Raw genomic sequence first — 18,846 nt, 5'->3', positions numbered from 1 at the left:
GGTTTCGGCTTTCATACTCGTATCGATTACCATGTCTGTTTTCCTCTCTTTTCGTTTAAATGTTAGAACAACCATTGTTTCTTCAATTGTGTATATTGAATGATTGAGCAAATATTTATAAACGAGATGAGTGAAGTCGATAAAGAAATTCCCTAAAATATGATAATTGTTTTCCTAAAATATGATTAGTTATCAGGAATAATATATAAGATAAGAGTTCTTCTTAGACTCAAACTATGTTTCCTCAAATTGATCCTTGTTGAAATAAGATGATATTTTTTGGACACTATATCTTTGTTAAATACGGTTGTTTACTAGGAAGACTTGACTTTCCTTGTAAAGTACAAAGAACTAATCTGAATATTACGGAGTATTACAACTTTATCATACGTATATTTGCAAGATATAATTAAAGGAAAAAAAAAAAGAATTTGAGAATTTAAATTTTATTCTGATGTACGTAGTACATAAAAAATAGTTTTGTCAAAAAAAAAAAAAAAAAAAGCTGAACAAATTTTAAAGGGTAGCATTAAAAAATTAAAAAAAATTCAGAGGATAGCAAATCAAATTTGACTAAACATACACGTGGCACTTATCCATTATAAGAACACGTGATTTTCATAAGAAAGTTCCAAATTAGGGTACACCGTCCCACACCTAATAAAAAATTAAAAACCCTTTCCTTTTCCTACGTGGAGTGGTGTTTATATATATACTCATCATCTATTTCCAGCTTTTCTTTGCCAATTTATTTCTGGAAAACAAAATTTCATCTTTATTTGATCCACAAAAAAATAAAAAAAAAATCCACACACAAAAAAGGAATTTTATCTACAACGTCAAAACGATGCCGTATTGCAATGTTTCTGGTGAGCAACCCGCCGGTAAAAATCGGGCCCGAATATTTTATCGAACATACGGGAGTGGACCTGTAAAAGTTCTTCTTATAATTGGTAATTTAATTAGTATTTTATTTTTTTATTTATTTTGATGAATTTGAGATGGGTTTTTGTTTAATTTTTCGGGGTAATTGTTGAATTGTTGAAATTTTGATGATTTTGGATGATCGATCAGGTTTAGCTGGGACACATGATTCATGGGGTCCTCAAATCAAAGCGTTGGCAGGGACTGATGTACCAAATGATGAGAATTCAACGGTGGATGATGAGGGTGTAGGAAATGGGAGTATGGAGGTTTGCGCATTTGATAATCGGGGAATGGGTCGGAGCTTTGCTCCTATCAAAAGATCCGAGTATACGTAAGTTTTATACTAGTATTCATATTCATAATTTATTCATATGCATTGTTTTCATTTTCGTGAAATTTGTGTAATCTTTTTTACAAATTGAATAATGTGTCTATTTTTAGTTGAATTGTGTTAGTTTATGAGATGATCACAAATTGTGAAATTATGCTTTATTTTGACTTTTCTGTCGGATTCTCTTAATTAGAAGAGCATGAATCATGTTTTTTTTTTTTTGTTTTTTTTTTTTTTTTTTTTTTTTTTTTTTTTTTTTTTGAGGGATTACTTGTTTGTACTTAATGGATTTTAATGAATTGTTTATTACTATTGGTGATTTGCTTATTTAATCTAACTAAACTAGGAGGCGCGAATTGTGATTAATGTAGACGGGATTCAATCTTAGGACAATATAAACACTTCACTCAGCGCTCAAGAAGTAGGTTGTGTAAAACTTGTTTAAACAATTGAACTATTGATATCACTCCCGCGTTAATGGTTGATTGGTATGCATCAAATAGGCAATTTTGCTTGTGATTACAAATGTGTGGCATTGGAAAATTCAAATAATAAAATTATTTTTTGTTAATCTTATTAGTTCTTCTTGGATATTTTGGTATTTTTGAAATTATGAAAATATCTATCCGATTGCCGCTTTCCTTTTTGGTATGGAGTATTTATATAGCATGTGATTTTTGAATTGGTAAAATTTGTGTTGACCCTTACTTGCAACATGGGAGTTGAAACTCATACTTTTGACATCGGTGTGTGTTGAACTAGTCAGGAAGGAAAGCTATGTTGATGAATTAAGCTTATGCAAGTTGTCAAAACTTGAATGAGTCTGTTGATTGTATCTACCCTAATAAGTTGATTGTTGGGGTTTTGAAGTTTTTAATATTTTTTCATGAACTTTTCTGTGTTGTTGATGTTTGACATGATGTATTCTTTGACAAAATATTGTTTTTTATGAACTTTTCGGTCTTGTTGATGTTGGTCATTGTATTATTATTTGGAACAGAACAACGATTATGGCAAAGGATGCGATAGCTGTAATGGATCATTTGGGTTGGAAGAAAGCACATGTTTTCGGGCATTCAATGGGTGAGTTCATGACTACCTGAGGATTCTTTGTTGCCATTGAATCATAATCTTGCGCTGCTTTGACACGTTTGTTTTGCTACAGGTGGTATGATAGCTTGCAAGTTGTCAGCTTTAGTACCCGATAGAGTTTTATCATTGGCTTTACTTAATGTTACTGGAGGAGGATTTCAATGTCTGCCAAAGGTATGGACTGTGGCAGATTCCGCCTTGCAAATAATTTGTTGGTTTTATCCGCATGATATGCAATGCTTGTTTAATTGTTATCCTGAACATAGTTATCTCTAACTGATCATTATTCTGTAGTATGATATGAGTTAATAGCTTTCAGTCCTGCACAATTTTTGAATGAATTTCTTCATAATGTATGACACATTAATCAGTTTGATGTAGACTGGTGTCAATTAGTTGAGGTATTATGGTCAACTTAATACGATTTCTTCTTTGTAAAAGCGAAAAAAGATAGCTTCTAGGAAGTAATGAAGTATGGCTCTCCTAGTCGGCTAGTCCATGATTTCACATTGATAGCTACCTTTTGAAAGGATGAGTCTAAATATATAAAGCACCGTGGGTCTCCAATTTATTATGGTTCTTCCAAGAAAAACCATTGTTTGTTTGCTTTATTCAAGATTAGCATTTTAGAATCGCAACATTTGGTCCCTAATTTGCTTGGCCCTGAACTATGAACAGGCTTTTCTAAGGATGGACGATACTTCCTGGAAGGTTTATCAGCTGTGTTTAATGCTTATATTGTGTACTTCTGTTTAACTTTTATGTGTGGAAAGGCTTGAAGTTGTCTAAATTAACTATTGTAGAAAACACGTGTCTGATGTATGGTGCTTGATGATGGAGTCAGTTTATCTGAGCTTTATTCTAGAACATCTTTTCTGAAATATATTTGTTCTCTGGAGTGCGGCTAGGCATGATATACTAGACCTCCTTGTTAACCTCTGAACTGAGTGGACTGGGTTTAATGTGCGGTAGATTCTATAATTCTGCAAGACAGCCTTGTTTCTCATCTTGTACTGTGAACAGACAACGACAATAACAATAAGATGTTTTACAATTTTTGTAATTCTTATAAGTGATACATAGGGACTAGATGGACTGGTACAAGAAGACATTAATGTTTCTATAGAAATCTAAACAATGTATGAAGTTTGAATTCGTATTCTAATGACCCTGTTGCTTCTCAATTTCAGCTTGACCGGTTAACTGTATCAGTTGCAGTGCGGTTCTTGATGGCCAAGACACCAGAAGAAAGGGCTGCTGTGGACTTGGACACACATTACAGCCAGGTAAAAATATATCTCTTGTTCTATTATGATGCAAATTTAGATCAAAATTGTTGGCAAGACAGCAAGTAAATGCTTCAGCTTCCTATTCTTGTTGCATACATCTATTGTCCATAATTATGTGTAAACGTGATGGCAAATTCTCATTAGCAAATGTATTATGGGTACAGGACTATCTTAAAGAGTGTGTTGGAAAGAGTACAAGACGAGCAATTTTATACAAGGTTAGCATTTCGTAAACTTACTGTATGTATTTATGGACTATCTTAATGATGTGGAAGTGCTTCTGAGATTAATCACTAAAGTTTCTGTTATCATCCTTTCTGATTCTGATGCTTTTCCAATGAATTATGTTAAGAATTGGATGTTTACCATAGAATTTTTTTTTTGCTTTTCACTTAATGCAGGAATATGTCAAAGGTATATCAAAAACTGGAATGCAGGCCAATCATGGTTTTGAAGGTCAGATCAATGCTTGTTGGACACATAAATTGACCAGAGCAGAAATTGAGCAAATTCGTTCTGCTGGTTTCCTCATCTCTGTCATTCATGGAAGACACGACATCATAGCTCAAATTAGTCACGCAAAACGACTTGCTGAGAAGTTTCATCCTTTTGCCAGAATGGTGGATCTACATGGAGGGCATCTAGTGAGCCATGAGAGAACTAACGAGGTATGGATGTTTTTTACGACATTCCAAATTAAAGCTTGGGTTTTGTTTATGTAGCAGTTTGACTAACGTACTGAATTCTTAGGTTAACGAAGCACTTCTTGATTTAATTAGAGCATCGGAATGCAAGACAAGCCCACATGATTGGACAAATTTGCCTGATAAGACAAGCTCAGGTATGCTCTCACAAACTTCAAGCTCCCGATATCGGTTTTGCTCCCTTCTCTTTTATTTTAAGGTGCTACAAGCTTTAACATTATGCTTTGTGCCCCTCTATAGGGAAGGAGCTGCTATATTCATGTTTTTCCTTCCTTTTCAGATTGGATACCATTGATGATGCTGAGCACTACAAAATCAGCCACAAGAAGCAGCCTATCATCCATGTATAGAGTATTGGAAAGATTGAACGGCTACTCGATATATCTCTTCGGTGTCTTTGTGCTTTTATACGAGTATGTACGAAGAGCAGTGGGAAGATTCAAGCCTGTCAGGATAGGGGCTACTCTCACATGACCCAATTCACAAGACCGTTGCTTGTCCACTTGAGAGACTTATTGGGATTGAGCCTTTATGAAAACCAACATACGGGTGCAAATTTCTCTTCATAAGCTCAGGATTTTGCTCGAACGTTGGTCACGATTTTGATTCTGTGCAACGAAATTTAACTTGCAACGATTGCAAATATATAGTATATAAACAAAGGACGGATGAGAGGAAGTGTTTTTGTCCCCTTTCCTTGCTATTGTGAGGCCTTGTATTACCAGCAGCCCTAGCATAAAATGAGGGGAGATCTCAGTTGATAATTGTAACATAATTTGATCATAATTGTGAATTGAATAATTATACTGAATTATACTTTTATTCTTCTATTTATCTAGATGGCTATGGTATTAATCAATAACTCGAATTCAATAACGAGTGATTGCTACTAAACCTAACGAGACCAAAGAACATAGGAGGGGCTAATTATGCTTGCGAAAGAGCCGAAAGGCTCATCATCCCACATTTGTGGCATTCCCTACTTTCACTCTTTCCTCTTACTTTTCAATCATGAATGATTGAATACCTCACGTCCTTACCTCATTTCCAGAAAATTGGAATTGATACAAATTATATCTGGATTTGTAGTTTTGTCAGACTGAAAGTCTGAAATCCTTATTAGTTACGAGTAATTACTTGTTAAATCTACCGTAGACATCTTTTAGGAAATTAAATACTAAACTAAACTAAAATAATTTAAAATGATTGATTTGAGTTTAATTTTCAAGATCAACAATTAGCAATATAATACTTCGTATTATCCAAGTCAGTAAGTTACATCTAGATTTCATCAATATAATAAACCTTTCCAATATTTAATTTTCTACTCGTTATGAATGTTTTCTGCAAAACAATATTTATACAACAACAGTAAGCTAAGACATTAGACTCTCATCAAACAAATTTGTAAACTCAAAAAGTACTATGAATTAAGTACATGATACTAACAACTTCAGGTGAAATAGGTATATATGATTTCGTTGCAAAAGCCAAAAAAAAATCAACTCAGGCAAGATGTTCGAGTATATATGTGCATATTCATAAAAATTTATCAAAAAATGCAGTGGGTTATATATATCAAGCAACATGAAACATAATAAATTATGCATGCAAAAAAAAAAAAAAAAAAAAAAAAAAAAAAAAAAAAAGTTGTTACCTCAATTTTTGTTATACGTTGATTATGAGGAAGAGCTAAGTAGAACCTACAAATAGAGTTGTTATTATGAAAGTTGAAGATGAGAAATAGAGAGAAATTTCATGCAGAAGTGATTAGAATGAAGGGGAGATAGAAAGAGAGAAAACAAAACAGGGATTTGAAGGTGTCAAGTCTGTTAACATAATTTTAGGCTAAGGTATCATGGTTATTATTTTAGATGCTATGAGAATATACGGATATGCTATTTTATATGCTTTTTTTATTCTCAAGAAATTAAAAGTATTTTTATGGTGCTACGTTTGTGTCGCTTTTTTATATGGGGATCAGGGACCAGGACCTTAAGTTTATCTTGTATGTATCCGTCAAAAAAAATTAATTTATCTTGTATGTAAACGATTCCTAATTCCTACATAAAATTATAGATTTATAGGTCATAAGAATTTAGAACATACGTTGATTTGTGTTAATCTTAAAAAAAGAAAATTAAATTTTGAATTCTTTTTCATGAAATTATTAGATTTACGATGATTGTTAGTGTTAGTGAGATACGTGATATTCCGTACTAATTGTTGTTATGTTTATTATGTAATTGATCACTATTAGTTTTATTAAGAAGAAACACACAATGACACAATAGATGCTTAGAGTGTGAATTGGTCATGATGATGAAAAGATGACTATGTATACTAACGCAACTCTCTAACACCACATACCAATTTCTAAATAAGACTGACCACAACATATAAGCAATAACTAACTGACCACAACTTTTATTCCTTTGCAGCACCACTAACATCACCAACATCATCTTTCTAGTGGAGTCAGACACTACTCTTAACAATCACTCTTATAATAAACATTACCACCAACTCACCAAGCATCAAATTCAAGTATACCTCTTTTTTTAGCCTGTTTACCACCATGCCATCACCACAGACCCTTATAAACGAACCCACCCATCATTCTACAAAAACCAAACTCGCTGTGAGATACATAAGTAATTGATTGTAAGCACACCAATTCTAACTGGTCACGAACACCTAGTTTATACACACATACAGTTTTAGAACCATATAGTCCTACTCCTAGTGCTTTGGTCATGGTCCCTGGAATAGTGAGGGAGCATGGACTGTAAGGTCCATTATGTCAGTCCGATCAGCAGTCATGAAACCTTAACAAAGAAAAGGCTCCTCAGATTGACATAACTTAGGGGTTGGGGGATCTTCTGATTGTTTGCTAAAACTATGCATATATATGCACCTATTAACATGTTTCGGACAAGAAATTATACATTTTATCAGTATGAAACCATCATGTCTAGGGTCTGAGTGGTATAAAAGTATGCAGACTTGCCTCAAATCAGCATAAACAGGTAGATAGACTGCTCCGATACTTGTACATGACAATGCTTCCACAATATAGACACTGGTCACATACTTGTAAAGTAAGAGAGTGTTTTCTGTAATCAAATACTTTTACATGATAATGCTTCCACAATATAGACACTGGTCAAAGGAGCTTCGTTCTCTAGATCAGAATGAATACAGCATGATACAGCAAAGTGCAAAACCTTGGATTAACTGAGCATGATTCTGTATTATCCAAAGCATCAACCACAACAGAACTACATAGTATATGAATCAACTACAAGTACAGAAAGTTAGATACCCCATTCCTACTTTGCAGGTGAAAAATAAACAGAACAAAAGGCCAAAAGCTCATACGACGAAGACTGTTTACAAGTGATGGCATAAACTGGTGATATAGAATCCTCAACATCCCAAACATGGATACTATTTAAGCATTCAAACAGAGCCAAGTTATACGATGTTGAACTACTTTATGATCTTATCCACAATAACAGAGAAGAAAAGACGCATGATATTCATTGAAAAATCAGATATACTGTATGTAATATGTATGTATACAAAATTGTGTAAATTGCTCACAAAACAAAGAAAAGAATGCAAATATATGAAAGAATAAAACGAGATAGCCAGGGGTAGACTGACTGGTCACGAAAAGCTATACACACTGTCTTAGCTTATAATTTTGACAGACTGCAGGAAGCTAAATCTCATCTCTGTAGAGAGTTTCAAGCAGGATTAACAACAGAAATATAAGTGCATATATAGCAACTAGACTCCACAAGGTACACATCCATCTTTGTACAAGCATCTATTCTCTTGGATTTGCGAATAAGGCAATAGGTGATTCAAGGCTTTGAACATAATTTGCTACCTGACATTTATCAACAAGATCAAGCTTCACATATTTTGGTGGATCACAGCTGAAGTCAGCAAGCACTAGGCCATCCATATTGGTGAAAATCAAAAGCTTTCCAGACTCCGTTAGTCCAAACAAATCGCGAGTGTACATATCCAAATCCTGATCCAGATTAAATTGGAACAAATAAGTCCACGAGTCCCTCACTCCATATTCTTTCAACATCCACAGTTCAATACTAGCATCATCATATCTTCCCCAAGCACACAAGCAATCATTCATATTGCACAAGCTAATCCTTGAACCAATCTTTTCACCATCCCCCAACTCGGGATATGGCAATGGCATCATTTTAAACTCGTCTTTAACTAAATCGAATGCAGCAATACATTTCCTGTCTCGGCCTACTGGCCCTACTGTAATACCCCAATGCAAAGTATCATTCACCATTGCTCCAATTAACCTCCACCAGACTTGTAGAAAACGCAATGGCAACCTATGTTGCTTAAATTTTCGCGGTGTTCTCCATTCATGATCCCTTAATGAGTAAACACACACAACAATGTTGGGACGTCTAGGGTTACTTGGCAAACCAATGGCAACAATGCGATAATCATCAAAAGAATTCACATAACCAAACCCAAAACCAAAGTTGTATTTGACAATATCATTTTCAATAACAAAATGATTACGAAATTGATCCTTGATTTTAATAAAAGCATCAAGACCAAGACATGGGTTATAAATGATGTAGTAAAAGTTGTAAGGAATATCTTCAACATCATTTACCCCGTCTAAATCATCAGCAAAAATCAAGAAAACTAAGCCATTAGAAGCCCCAATCAAGTGAGTGTAAATTCATGAAAGATATTATTACATTGAATACCCATTTTATCAAGAATTCCATAATCAACAGACTCCAAACGAGGTCCTACAAAATCAAGGGTAATAACAGACCTTGAAGAACGATAAGAAGGGCGCTGAAAGTGGGTTTTTGCGAAGTGGGTAGTTGAGATGAAGGCGTTCCAACGTCGACAGACGCATTTGAATCGGAGAAGGGTTTTGGCGGGAAGCCATGGGAGGATTTTGTTGAGGATGATTTCTTCTGGGATTTCTGTCATCTGGGTTTTTCTGGGTTTAAGGTGGTTTTCCTGGGTTTAAGGTGGTTTTTGTGGAGGAAGACGGCAAAGATTGGTGGCAATTGGCTGAGTTGGGTGGCAACTGGCAAGAAGCAGAGGGAAATTGGGGGAATGGAAGAAGAGAGTGTGTTTTGAGAGTGTTCTGATTTTGAATGATCGAATTAAGGCTAGTTCACAATGTTGCTGAGTGGCAAGTGCTGACCATTATCGGTTTCTTTTTAAATCTACCCATTCATGAAAAATTATCGAGGGAACTCCTAATGCGTCAAATACATGAGTAGGGGAATAATTGGATCAATTTGTCACATGATTATCGATAAACCTTTGATATCTATGCGAATTGATATCGACTATATTACAACAACCATATTAAGTACATACATATATTAAAATAAGTTATTCATCACATTTTGTTTTATCGCACACGTAAATTTTAAATTATATGCATTGTTATTTTTTTTTTAATAAGATTATTTATTATACTCAGCAACCCACTACCGACTCGGCACGGCACGCCAGGCACGCGGGTCGTGCCGTGCCGTAGGCTGGGGTGTGCCAAAAGATGGCATGGAACAGCACGAGCCACCCCAAACACGGCTCGCAATGGTATAGCACGGCATGATGTCCACCTCTACTCTCGTGCAACATACTCGTATGTTTTACTTCTAAATTCTAAATAGACAAAAATAAATTACTACTGTAATTTTCATTCTTTAATCTCAGCCCTTCATTGACCGGCCGCCACTTTTCAATTCCACAGTGCTTTTCTCCCTTCAAAATCCCCCACATCTTCTTTATTCAATCCTTGATTTCAGTTTAATTGATTTCTTCCTTTCATACTCAATTAGCTGCTTCAATTAATCCTCAAACGACCCTTCACTAAACTTTTGATTTACATTTTGATCTTGGATTTTGCGTGGTCTTCTTTAACCCCCAACAAATTTAGCAATGGAAGCACAAACCCTTTCTTCCCCATGGCAATTCACCTGGTCAGTCTCCCTTTCTTTCTATTTTTTTTTTATTAAACTAATCTTATGTTTTTCTTGTTATCATGCGTATAATCGAGTAATATTCAATTTATTTTACTGTTATATCTTATAATTTTTGATGTTGTGTGTGTAACAATTTATTGTGTTTTTTCAAATTTGTAAAATTTGTGGGAAGAATTTGAGCTATTGTGAAAGTTGCGCCCTAAATTACATGAAGTTGAGATGGGGTTTTGCAATTACGTTTCCAAATTGCATAAAGATTGAAGCTTTGAATAATTAAAAGGGGGAAATAGAATAAAATGCTGTCGTTTTAAAAAGGGGGGTTAATTGTGATTCTTGTATGAAATGGGTTTGAGCAACACCAACATTTTTTGTGCTCACAGAAACTGGAACTAGGTCTCGGTTTTTGGAGTGTAAATTAAAGTTCCCACCTCCCCTACAGTATGCACTATGAAGAATGCTCCCTAAACTGCTTTGTAGCTAGGGTGTTGAGTGATTGTAGCCTAGAAAGATCGAAATTAAGGAGCAACATTTGTAGATTGAACTTCAAAGATATTACAATTATGTTTACATTCGGGTTATTGGATGACTATAGCGTGTTTTGAGCTGGGGCTCGTAGGAGTACGAATTCTCCCTCCCCTGACCATGCCTGCTATAAGTATATGTTTATGCATTGTATACTAGTATAGTAATTTGACTCTTTGTAAGAGTAGGAGTCTTTGTATATAGTTGCACCAATTTAGTAGTTTCTGAAAGATTTGTACAGTAAAGTCCATGCTTTGGGCTTGATTTTTCTCTGAAATGCATTTTGGATGTAAGTTGCTTTTGAATATGAATGAACCTGAACTAGGCATCTTTGGCCACAAAATTATCTTAGTGGGCATATGGAAGTATCAAGTATGCATCATTGAATCCTAGAAGAAAAATCAAATTATTAATAGCATTAACTTGATGAATGTATGCGCCGGTCTATCAAGGCTGTTAAACCATGAAGCATTTGTGGTGTAGTCTACAAAATCAGTGCAGGAAAGCCTTTATGGCGTTGTTTAGGAAAATGGTTTAGGCATCAATTAAAAGATTCTTATGAAAAGTAATGAAAATTTTATGACAGCTTACAAATTCTTGCTATTAGTTGCTGTTGAAATACTTGTGCAACAAGGTCTGTGCTTTCGGTCAATGGCTTGAGTAATCAGTTCAATCTGAACTGTGAAGGGGCTTTAATGAGGCTTATATAGCTTCTGTGTTTTCAAATGTTACTTAAGTTGTTTTGTGGTGTTTAAGTCATTGCTTCAGGTTTCCACTTCGGTATGATGAAATTCATGAAATGTCTTCTTCCTCTTAGTTTTATAACAAACATCAATTTGTCAACCTTTTGTGCAGTGACTTAGAAGTAAATTTTGAATCAGACGAGAAGGCTTACATTGTGTATGCAGCGCTAAATGTTGATAAAGAGGTGAGTCTTTTTGGTGCTTAAACCATCATTCAGTAATTTTCAAATGTTTCCTTGAATTTTAATGTTGATTCTGGCATATCTTTCAGTTGCAACCAGATAAAGTAAAGAGGGTGATGTCAGTTTCCAATGGAAAGCTAGTAGCGTGAGTTTCTTTTCCGAGTAAAAAAAATATGAGTTTTCCTTTCATCTTTTGTGCTTGCTTTGAGAAACCTAAAAAAGAATGAAGTATTTTTTTTACTGGCTTCAATTTTATGATTACAAGGTTTGAAACATATTTCACCCTCTGTTGCTTGTTTAGTTGTGAATCTCAGTCTTTCACCACTCTTACTGGCATAACATTATCAATCAACGACTAAAGAGCATGTGCAACTTGATTTATATTCCTTTGCTTCTCATATTAGCCTTATGACTTGTCTGCAACTTTCTCATCATTTCCTCCTATTAATTGTACAGGCATTTTGAAGCAGTAGAAGCTAGATTTCTTCGTGCATCATTCAGTGCTTTTGTGGATGTTCTGACTCTTGCAACGAGAACTATTGAGGAATTCGGTCCAGAAAAGGGATTATGAAACTTGGACTTTAGGTTAGAAACTATAATCTTTATCCAGACTCATGTTGCTCGAATCTCTTTCTATCATTGATGGAATTCCCTTATACAATGAGTTGCTTTCCAGAAGTGGGCAGTCTTGAGATGATGCTGTACTCTGCTACTTAGCGTAATTGATTCTGTATACAAGCGTGTTCTCATGATTTAGCTTGTAGTTCATTCTAAATTTCAAAAGTTTGTAATTCTTGATCCTTATTCTTCAGAGCCCCTTAGCTAGTATATCTAATTTGAAGGAAAAAAAAAAAAAAAAAAGATGTTGGGGTGTTAATTTGAAGGTAATTTTATCTCCTGTATGCATGTACTCGATTTTTCCTTTATGAAGATGATCTTCATTTTGATCATGGTCATGAAAATTTTCAGCAGATGATCTTGAAGATAAGATATGATATTTTCAATTTAATCAAAGTTATCTACACTTTGTGGCCTCTTGCTTTCTACTGACTCCTTTTTAGTAAGCATTTTCCTGATACGACTAAAGTACTAATTGTCTAACGTCTGGCAACTTATTAGTCGAGAATCAGTTCGTTAACGTTCAGAGCGAATAAGTATCACCATGGTAGCTTCATCGTATGTTCATTAACGAATGGTGGATTAGCTTAAATGTATGTACAAAGAGAAAGGACCCAGGAAAGAATATATGGAGTGTTCAGCTGTAGAGGTAGGTTTTAGTATAAAGATGTCTTTACTGCAGATGTTAATGTCCATGCTTTTGAACTCCAATGAATTCGATGTGACAAGTTGTAATTATCTCTTTTTCTTAATTTTGTTATATCGTAAATTACATTAGTAATTTAATTGAGACTTTAACAAAGGGTGAATGACCTTGTATTAGTACCAATAAAATTCAGTAATACGAAATACTGTAATACATATGATACATAACAGCTGAATGATGGCTTTAGCTCATTTCACATTTTATGTGGAACAAATTACAATTACTTTCTGGTGTAAATATTAGAATAAATAATAACTGCAAAATACTGCCCCATGAACCATATTATGGAGATTCTTTTCTGGGCAAATTCTCATAGTTTTATCAGTATTCATCCAAATAAGTAAATAATGTTTCATCTTTCTTTGACTTCCGTCTGCTGAGCAACGCCTTGAGCAGACGCTTACTTTTGCTGGGGTGGCGCTCGATTTCCTTTGGCTTTTCCTTCTCATCATGAACTCGCATAGAGACTGATTTCCATGATTCTGAAAGATACTGCTCATAGCATAAAAAGTTCCACAAATTCAGATAACAAGCATGGTTGAAGTTAAAATGGATTTTAAGATTTTCACAATACCATATGCATTTTGGATGCTTACCCGGTGTCTTTCAACAGCAGAATTTGGAGTTGTAGACCTACTGGATTTTGGTGTTGTTGGTCTTGAAGCAAGAGACCCAGAACGCAAAAGAGGAAACCGATGTGGTGAAACTGATCTTTTGTCTGATTATTAACAAGATTACCATAATGAGAAGAAAACAATTGGAAAAAACTGAAAACCCATGTTAGGAGTACCAAAAAAAAGGACAACATATCTAGAGTACAAACCTTGTTCTTTTTTGGGCGTGGAGCTGGTGAAAGAGAACGATCCAGGTAACCGGGATGGTCGAGGAGCAGGCGAAGTAGATCGTCCTCTTCTGCTTAACATGGTACTCAAAATTTTAGTCATATGATAAAAAGCAGTATGAAGACAAGTCCAATGAACAAAAAAATTCTTGGAAGAAAGATTTACCTGATGATGGAGGATGTTTCTCTGACAGAAGATGGTGTCTCTCTAATAGAGGATGGTGTCTCTCTAATAGAGGATGGTGTCTCTCTTAATGAGGATGGCGTATCTCTAATTGTGGATGGTGACTCTTTGATTGTGGCTCTAATAGCTGAAATGAACAATTAAAGAGCAGTAGGACGATTAATTTCAATAATAAAAAGGCAGCAACAGTTGGAACAAGAGTGAAAACTACCACTCCGGAATTGAAACCAGTCATCTTCATCTATGCCGCAACTTCTGTACTTCAAATTTGCAAGATTGCTGCTGTTCATGGTCTGACCAGCTGTTATAAATTTAGCAAAGCAATATCAACATTAGGACAGCTATGTTACAGTAAGTTTTGCACGAGGAAAATGTTAATGGAAAATTATTCTGAAGTTCAAAAACACAAAGCAAGGAGGATCGTGTTCTTGCCTGGTAAGACATATCTTTTATGGTATTTCGGTGTGTCTATAGTTGATGATTGCTGGGCCATGCCCTCCCGATCAATATACTCTTGGCATGTGCGTAATCTCTAAGACAAAGGACCATGAAAATGGAAGGGTCAGAGGCATGTTAAATTACCCCAACTACAGCAGAGAGGTTGTTCTGGTGAAAAGCAGAAAAGACATTCTAATCGCAAGCATTTTTATAGCCTTCACCAAATTCGACGCCACAAAGATTAATAATTTTATTCATGGGCCTTCTGCAAGTGTTCATTGACTCAAAACAGGCGAACTGCTCCATATTTTAGATGGTTTCTTATCTCTTTTAATCATCAATTAATTCAACATGTTTCAGGAAGTAATCAAATACGAAGTACAATACAGTGTAAACATTAGCGGTTTTACAATTTTATACAAGTATATGAATTCCTGCTCATCACAGCTTTACAGAGATCAAATTTTTGGAACCACCAGCATGCATGTGTTATGTGTATGATGGGAAAACAAGAATTTACCTGTTCAATGCATGACACATGAAATTCTGTCTCAGAGGCTTCTTCAACTTTTTCTTCCAAAAGATCATTTACCTTATAGGTCACTGAACCTAAATGGTCTACCGTGTTCACCAAAGCTTTAATGGCATAATCCTTTAATGTCTCAATAACTCTGCATGATACGACACATAATAGCAGAAATTAGTGAAAAACTGTCGAAAATTAGACAAAGGTTTCCTCCAAATAATCAAACTGCTAGCGCCTTACAATTGCTTTTGATCGTCATTTGTGTAAGATAGTTCAAAGTACTCTGCCGCTGAATACAGCTGAGTTCGCAAATTCTTCAAATCCTAATTGCCAATAAAAAGAAAACACTAACATGATTACAGTTATCCTACTAAATTGGCAATGTATCTTTGAAAAAACAATAATACTAAAAACTGCAATTTCAATCCATAGTCCATAATTCCAAACCAACTAAAGCAAAAAAAAAAAAAAAAAAAAAAGAAACAGCATTGATAAGCACAAGTGTCTGGTAGCACACAAAGCAAGTTCCATTGCACAAAAGTAAGCAAGTACCAGGATTGAGGACAATACCTTAAGACTGTCAGCAAAGAGTAGACTTTGATGCATAGACGTCTCATCGTAGTTGGAAGTCCGATGATGTATAGGCAGAGTTGCGGCAGAAGTTAGAGTCTCCATGGAGGAGAACAATGAGCTTCAGAATTCTTTATCCTGCAACAACCACCGCCAATTGTTCAATCATTGCCCAAACTAGATTACTAGTGAAGTTGAAGAAAGAGAAGGAAATTCCAAATATATAGCTCCCTTAACTCCTGTGGTCCTCCCTCCACCCCCACAACATAGGAAAAAGAAAAAGAGAACATAAAATCGCTCTTGAAAACACCTTTCTCATTTTATTCAATAATCTATGTTCAAAGAGAGTCACATTGTAATTCAACTTCTGCAAAAGGGAAAAAAGCTACGAGTAAAGAAAAGTCGAAAACCCATTTGTGACCTAAAATTGACAGTTGTGTAAAACATTCCTGTTTGAATATCCAGTAGATGCAACAGCAAGAACAAAATAAAGAATTAAAGGAATAAGGAGAGGGACATTAGGAATGACTTTTTTATAGGGTACGCCCACCCGGTAATCCACAATCTACTAAGCTCCGACTAATCCGAATTTCATCCTGACCATGTCCCAAATGAGGGAATCACTTTGTTTACAGAATAACTACAGAGTATCATAACAGGAGTGTTTAGAGCAAAATGATATCTAATCACTGATTTTCAGCAGGACATGTTGAAAAAGTAGTATTATACTAATAATTATCCATATTTCTGTACTACCCACAAAGCAAAATCATCACTAAACTGCTATTTTACAGATTAAAAATAAATTAAACAGCACAATTTGTCTCTTCACTTTGTCTGAATCTTCAACAATACTCACTTGTTAAAAGAGAAACAAAATGCCAAAAGTGTTTCCCTAAATCCTTAAAAACACCAAAAATTAAGATTTTTCAGACATTAAAGAAGGAAGAGTAGGAAAGAATATCCATCCTTCAACAAAAAAAAAAAAATTGAGGTACAAAATAATAAAAATTAATAAGCATTAAAATCAGAAAGACCCCACCTTTGCAATTAGCAATAATATTTCATAAAATCTTTTTGTCACAGTCCATTTATGCAGTTCTCAGACTTCAACTGTCATCTTCTTGATCTTATTACACAATAATATCAATTTATTTTCCAAATTTTAATTAACAATAAAGTTTTCAACAGCAAAAACCATCAAATTAAATCATAATCCAGCATACCCAACTCAATAAATTCAAATTCTAAACACTAATTCATCAAATTAAACCATAACCCAACACACCCAACTCAATCAAACCACATTCCAACATACCCAACTCAAGAAATTTCATACAACAACTCCACAATTTAAATAATCACAGTAAATAAATAAAAAAGCTCCAAAATTTTAACAGTAAGAACTAGTAATTATAGAGAGGAGATCAAACCTTGATTATAGGATCCTGTGACCAAAATACACCCAAAGTTTCAACCTTTTTTACACCAAAATTTGGCAGCTGACTTGAAAATAGAAGCAAAGAAAACTCCCAAAAATCTAGGAAAAACCCAAGTGAAGAAAAATCAAAATAAAGGGTATATAATCAACAGAAAAAGACAGGTGAAATTAAAGCAAGGTCTTTGTTTGGGTTTGGTATAGAAAAAATTATGAAAACCCACTAAAGAAAATGACAAATTGAGAATGAAAAAATTGAAGAAGTGGAATTGGAGTTGGAGGGTATTAGAGGGGAGCACGTCGGAAGCAGAAGAGCAGGAATTGGGTAGCTTTCTAGCATGGAATGCGGAGTGACTGGGGTTTTGAAATTGTACTAATTCTTTAATTTTGATTTTAATTTTAAGAAATTATAATTATAAAATAAAGATTTGGGGGAGTTTAAGTGAGTATGAAAGTATCAATCATGATTATGGTTAAGGTGGGTCACTTTATTTTGATTGTTGTTCAACGATTCTTTTTCTTGTAAGTAGGTCAGCTCTAATTCTGTTCATGGGTTGGTGTGGAAATTAGAATAATGGGTTTGTTTCTTGTTTGGCTATGTGAGAATGTTGCAATTATCCCATCAAACAAATAAAATACTCCGTCTTGTTTACATTGCCGGTCTCTATACATCGGATAAAACTGACTTGTGTTTGATTATTTCATATAAATTTTAATTGTACCTGTAAAAAAGTTTTTATATACATTGTATCGTAATATGACGACCCAACTAAAATCGAATTGAATCAACTTGAAAGTAAAATACACATTATTTGAATATGGAATCATGAATTTGAGTACTATAGTCCACAATAAATCAGGTCACTCGATTTGAATTAGGTATTAGTCAGGTCAAATAAAGTCATGTTGGTCCGGTAATAGGTGCCCTCTAGACAAATTAGATTAAAATTGTTGACGTAGGTCAAATTGGTGTCAAGTTGATATTAAATCACCAATTCATAATTGGGTTGATTTCTAGTTGGTTACATGTCGGGTTGGATCATGTATTTTACGAGTCAAATTAGACGTGAGAATCTAATACAGTTCGAAAGTGTAGTTTTTTTTTTTTTTTTCCCTAATCAAGCTGTTTTTTAAACACCCTTATCTCAAATAAATATTTACAAGATCAATAGCATAGAAATATTTAGATTTCATAAGTTTCACTCAATCATATTCATTCACCCCATATTACTTTAAAACGCTCCAAAAGTAGAAATCCTTACACAAAGAGAGGATAAACAATATCATAAGGCAACTTTATTTGAGGCACAACTTTAATAATTGTACAAAAGCCAAGCACACAAAACTTAACTCTTTTAAAGTATAGTATGATTAAAACACTTTTTTCTTGTTGAATCTTTTTAACCCTTTTTTTTTTTAAAAAAAAACCAATTTTTTAACCCTATTGTATAAAATACCTCGCCTCATGTGAAACTATATATGGTCTTTGACTCTTAATTAGTAAATAATTGTAATTGTAGAAAGGGTAAAACTTTTGAGTAGAGGACTAGAGGGTGGCAAGCAAATCTAATTTTAAGTCATAAATCACTTGGTTGGTTTGGTGCTTATGTACAAAACAACAAGTAGGGACAAAAACCATGATTTGAACACTAGGTTTATTTTGGTACTATTTCAAAATTCATCATTTACATTTGACTTCTTTTTTGAATTTTGATTCCTCT

At 34.4% G+C, this 18,846-nt stretch overlaps 4 protein-coding genes and 1 long non-coding RNA gene across 5 annotated transcripts; 2 read left to right on the top strand and 3 right to left on the bottom strand.

The window, feature by feature from the left end:
* The first annotated feature begins 756 nt into the window (after positions 1-756).
* On the top strand, positions 757-5,171 carry LOC145608767 (uncharacterized). The gene is made up of 9 exons (XM_081664369.1): positions 757-953; positions 1,075-1,258; positions 2,259-2,341; positions 2,424-2,524; positions 3,541-3,636; positions 3,804-3,857; positions 4,041-4,307; positions 4,390-4,480; positions 4,624-5,171. The coding sequence occupies exons 1-9, from the start codon at positions 848-850 to the stop codon at positions 4,815-4,817; spliced, it is 1,176 nt and encodes a 391-aa protein (XP_081520495.1). The 5' UTR covers positions 757-847; the 3' UTR covers positions 4,818-5,171.
* Positions 4,391-6,254, bottom strand: LOC145608768 (uncharacterized). The gene is made up of 2 exons (XR_014105885.1): positions 6,001-6,254; positions 4,391-5,073 (listed from the first exon to the last, which is right to left on the bottom strand). It is a non-coding gene; the product is annotated as an uncharacterized LOC145608768 (long non-coding RNA).
* Positions 6,255-6,770: 516 nt separating this feature from the next.
* Positions 6,771-9,347, bottom strand: LOC145607481 (F-box/kelch-repeat protein At3g23880-like). The gene is made up of 6 exons (XM_081663119.1): positions 9,113-9,347; positions 8,242-9,020; positions 7,571-7,592; positions 7,354-7,459; positions 7,018-7,129; positions 6,771-6,812 (listed from the first exon to the last, which is right to left on the bottom strand). The coding sequence occupies exons 1-6, from the start codon at positions 9,345-9,347 to the stop codon at positions 6,771-6,773; spliced, it is 1,296 nt and encodes a 431-aa protein (XP_081519245.1).
* A 778-nt stretch (positions 9,348-10,125) lies between these two features.
* On the top strand, positions 10,126-12,775 carry LOC145609314 (uncharacterized). Its single transcript, XM_081664826.1, has 4 exons — positions 10,126-10,354; positions 11,735-11,807; positions 11,894-11,949; positions 12,261-12,775. The coding sequence occupies exons 1-4, from the start codon at positions 10,314-10,316 to the stop codon at positions 12,373-12,375; spliced, it is 285 nt and encodes a 94-aa protein (XP_081520952.1). The 5' UTR covers positions 10,126-10,313; the 3' UTR covers positions 12,376-12,775.
* Positions 12,776-13,230: 455 nt separating this feature from the next.
* LOC145608796 (protein ABIL2-like) lies at positions 13,231-17,553 on the bottom strand. The gene is made up of 10 exons (XM_081664393.1): positions 17,121-17,553; positions 15,688-15,825; positions 15,358-15,440; positions 15,112-15,262; positions 14,586-14,685; positions 14,365-14,454; positions 14,136-14,280; positions 13,952-14,040; positions 13,725-13,846; positions 13,231-13,620 (listed from the first exon to the last, which is right to left on the bottom strand). The coding sequence occupies exons 2-10, from the start codon at positions 15,790-15,792 to the stop codon at positions 13,450-13,452; spliced, it is 1,056 nt and encodes a 351-aa protein (XP_081520519.1). The 5' UTR covers positions 15,793-15,825; positions 17,121-17,553; the 3' UTR covers positions 13,231-13,449.
* Between the last annotated feature and the right edge of the window lie 1,293 nt (positions 17,554-18,846).

The sequence above is a fragment of the Chenopodium album genome, chromosome 23, assembly GCF_948465745.1.
Source record: "Chenopodium album chromosome 23, dcCheAlbu1.1, whole genome shotgun sequence".
Classification (NCBI taxonomy): Eukaryota; Viridiplantae; Streptophyta; class Magnoliopsida; order Caryophyllales; family Amaranthaceae; genus Chenopodium; species Chenopodium album.
Note: the sequence above shows the minus strand (reverse complement) of the source record. Positions and strands in the feature narration are given on the sequence as shown.